The sequence below is a fragment of the Fistularia commersonii genome, chromosome 9, assembly GCF_037954325.1.
Source record: "Fistularia commersonii isolate RoL2024-O1a breed Wild chromosome 9, RoL_Fcom_v1.0, whole genome shotgun sequence".
NCBI lineage: Eukaryota > Metazoa > Chordata > Actinopteri > Syngnathiformes > Fistulariidae > Fistularia > Fistularia commersonii.
In genome coordinates this window covers 14,190,627-14,194,056 of record NC_141292.1, presented here as the reverse complement: position 1 = coordinate 14,194,056, position 3,430 = coordinate 14,190,627, and the positions used below count along the sequence as shown (strand labels likewise).

Sequence of the window (3,430 nt, the reverse complement as noted above, 5' to 3'; positions counted from 1 at the left end):
CAGCCGTAAGCTTGTCTGCATGGCCCATATATAAAGGCCACCTCCTTTCCCCAACTCACTCCGGTGATTTATCACAAACTCTGCTGGCTTCTCTTCACTGCTGACTATTTTTCAACGCCAAACAGGTAAGAACATGATCTCTGTTTACTAATTTTATGGATTCTCACATCATAACCGGCATAGTGATGTGAGCCAACGTTAAGACATTCATTAAAACCTGCTGCTGTGATTAAGTAACTATCAGCATAATATAATGCTAAAAAAGTAATATGAAGGGGAAAAAATATCCAGGTGAGATACATTGTTTTTGACTCCAGCACTGTGAATTATTTTTCTAGAATGGCATCCTCAAAAATGGCCCTGATGCTGGTCCTTCTGTCCTACATCGAGCATTGTCTGTCTGCCTCCTGCGTTGTCGACAGCTTCACCGTGAAGCAAGACTTCGACCCACAGAGGGTCAGTGTCTCAAAATCATAAAAATGGCACCAATGTTGCAAAACAGTTTTTTTTTCTAATTTCTCAGTTTTTCTCTTCAACCGCAGTACTTGGGGAAGTGGTACGCACTGCAGAAGAAAGATCCAGAGGGCCTGTTCCTGCAGGATAACATCTCGGCTGAGTACACCATCGACGATGACGGCAGCATGGTGGCCTCCTCCAAGGGCCGCGTCACTCTGTTTGGGTGAGGGGTGCCTCTGTGTCTTATTGTTACACAGAGAAGAAAATAACTGCCACAGAAATACTTTCTTCAGCTGTGGAAAATCTGGGGGGGTGCAGCAGGTATATTTCCAACAAGTGCATTTTGAACAGTATTGAGAACAAGATGGGCTTTTCTGCTCTGGATTAAAAGGGATTAGGCAAAAATGCAGTCAAGGGAAGCAGAGTTCTACACGGGAAGGTGCATGTCTGCAGCGAGAGCACAGGAATGTGTTTATAGTGAAAGGTGGGGAATGTATATTTGTCTAAAAAAACAACAATATGTGATTCATTTTTTGACTTTACATTGCAGTTTCTGGGTTGTGTGCGCTGACATGGCGGCCCAGTACTCCGTCCCTGATCCTGCAACCCCCGGCAAGATGTTCATGAACTACCAGGGTCTGGCAAGCTACCTGTCCAGTGGAGGTCCATGGACACACACACACAACCTTCCTTCTTATGGCCCCAACTCCCCCATCTCCACCCCTCACATTCACCATTCTGTCTTTCTCTTCATAACCAGGCGATAACTACTGGGTGATCGACACTGACTATGACAACTATGCCATTACCTACGCTTGTCGTGCATTGAAGGAAGACGGCTCCTGCGAGGATGGCTATGCCCTGGTCTTCTCCAGGAACCCCCGCGGGCTTCCCCCGGCTATCCAGCGCGTTGTGCGTCAGAAGCAGGAGGAAATTTGCATGGCCGGAGAGTTCCAGCCTGTCCTGCAGTCCGGCGCCTGCTAAAAGAAACACAACAGGAGGTGCCTGAGATGGCAGCAGTTGGGGAGTTTTGACGGGAACAAGAGTGAGACTGAATGGCTGTGTGTGTGTGTGTGTGTGTGTGTGTGTGTGTGTGTGTGTGTGTGTGTGTGTGTAGTTAATGCATTAAGGAAAGAGAGGGGATGAAATAATTGATGAAAAAAAACAGGAGTCTTTACAATTGATCATTTTTTGCTGTTTATCCCTATGGTATTTGGGGTATATATGACAACAAAAAATAAATATTTTTCTAAAAAAGAAAATCTCTGGGGAGCTTCTCTGAAACGCATGTACTTACACATCTGTAATATTACAACATCAACATCAACATCACCATTAAAACATCAAACTGTTCTTCTTCATCCAAGGCATGATAACATGTTGTACTTTGGCCATATAAGAGGTCGTGATCCATCCTGAGCCTGAAGGAAAAAGCAGCCAAATGTAAAGCAAAGCAATCCGAGGAGTAATGGGCTTATCGGAAACCCTAGTCCCATTATGCTAATTCAGCTGTGAAGCCACATAACGCCCTCCAGGGCTCAAAGGTCAAAGCAGGAGATTTCTGAAGCCCAGACAGTTTTGGTTGAGAACGAGTCTCGGCTCTCAACCTAGCGATTACTGAATGTGATTCGTATTGTTTTATTATTCGTAATTTTAACGAACAGGAAAGGCCTACTCATCTGCCCATCGGCACAGTCTTCATTTATTTTCTGTTGCTCTATTGTTAAAAAAAATGAAATCAAAATTCAATTTAAAACTCTCACAGCGTTGAATTAACCACATCATTTCTGTCTGTTGCATCCAAGAGTGCAGCATGAAAACATCGGGAATCAATTTTTCTTTGTTATTGTGTTTGGATATTGTAATATGGAAGATATCCAACTATTTCTAGAGCCTTCCTCAAAGAGCTGATATGATGTGCATAACAAGATGGATTTCATGGAAAAAAAGGAACCGAAGAAGCTGTGGTACTCATAGAGGTCTATCTAATGTAATCTAATGACAAATATGTGTGTGTGTGTGTGTTTGTGTGTGTGTGTGTGTGTGTGTGTGTGTGTGCGGAGGTGTGTGGAGGTTCATGGAGGCATTCATGGTGGTAAATAAAACTTAATAGTTACATCAGATGTGAAGATAAGAATTTCTTTCTTACAGATTTTAAAGTCTTCTTTCCACTGTTTGTCTTTTTACTGTTATTTTGTATAGTTTAAATAATTTTCTTCCTGCTTAATTATATTTTGAAGTGTTTTTATTACATAGCAAATTACATATGTTCATATGTATCTCTCCTGTTTGAGCCCAGATCTAAAATTTGTTTCCAAAATTTAGGTCACTTTTTCAATATTTACATAAAGCTCTTCCAAAGCTTTGTTAAGTACTCAATAAAAAGTTCAAACACTTCTTCAGATCATTTCTTATTGAATATGGGACAGGAGGTCTTGCAAATTTTATATTCTTTCTTGGAAAAATATTTAATATTTTCAAGCATATTGGGAATTGGATTTTTAAAAAGCATTCCATGATGCAACCAACATTACCAAGGACCGACCCTCTCATGCCCTGCATGAAAATATCACAAAGTTCCTTAATAATCGAACAACCCTGTGTGGAAAATATTAAATTCGATCTCACCAGGAAATATTTTTTGGTTAGTTTCTTTGTTTTTATATTTGAAATATTGCATCTCATACCTGGAAATGGATGTCACGCAGGACACAATTATGTCTGGGGCTCTTGCAGCTTTTAAATTCAATTTTAAACCGTGATAGTTGGTGGTCTTTGTCCAAAAATAGAGTAATAAGATCCAGCAAAATACACTAAAGTAGAAAAGCAAAGCATGGTAATGAAAACATGACAGTTGGCTGTGGTTATTGACAGTAAACGCATTAATTCAAACAAAATAAATACAAATCCATCTACCACAAACCCACAAAAATATTCATTAGAATGTGCAAGTACTTGCAAAGCCACTTGAAAT

General features: G+C 40.5%; 1 protein-coding gene across 1 annotated transcript; it reads left to right on the top strand.

Moving 5' to 3' along the window:
- On the top strand, positions 1-2,593 carry rbp4l (retinol binding protein 4, like). Its single transcript, XM_086153113.1, has 5 exons — positions 1-125; positions 339-456; positions 543-679; positions 1,007-1,119; positions 1,217-2,593. The coding sequence occupies exons 2-5, from the start codon at positions 340-342 to the stop codon at positions 1,438-1,440; spliced, it is 591 nt and encodes a 196-aa protein (XP_086009239.1). The 5' UTR covers positions 1-125; position 339; the 3' UTR covers positions 1,441-2,593.
- The last annotated feature ends 837 nt before the right edge of the window (positions 2,594-3,430 follow it).

Excerpts from the sequence above, each read along its gene's own strand:
- rbp4l (XM_086153113.1), top strand. The coding sequence starts at position 340 with ATGGCATCCTCAAAAATGGCCCTGATGCTGGTCCTTCTGTCCTACATC. Across the intron at positions 680-1,006 it reads GGCCGCGTCACTCTGTTTGG|TTTCTGGGTTGTGTGCGCTG; the intron begins GTGAGGGGTGCC and ends TTTACATTGCAG. Across the intron at positions 1,120-1,216 it reads AAGCTACCTGTCCAGTGGAG|GCGATAACTACTGGGTGATC; the intron begins GTCCATGGACAC and ends CTTCATAACCAG.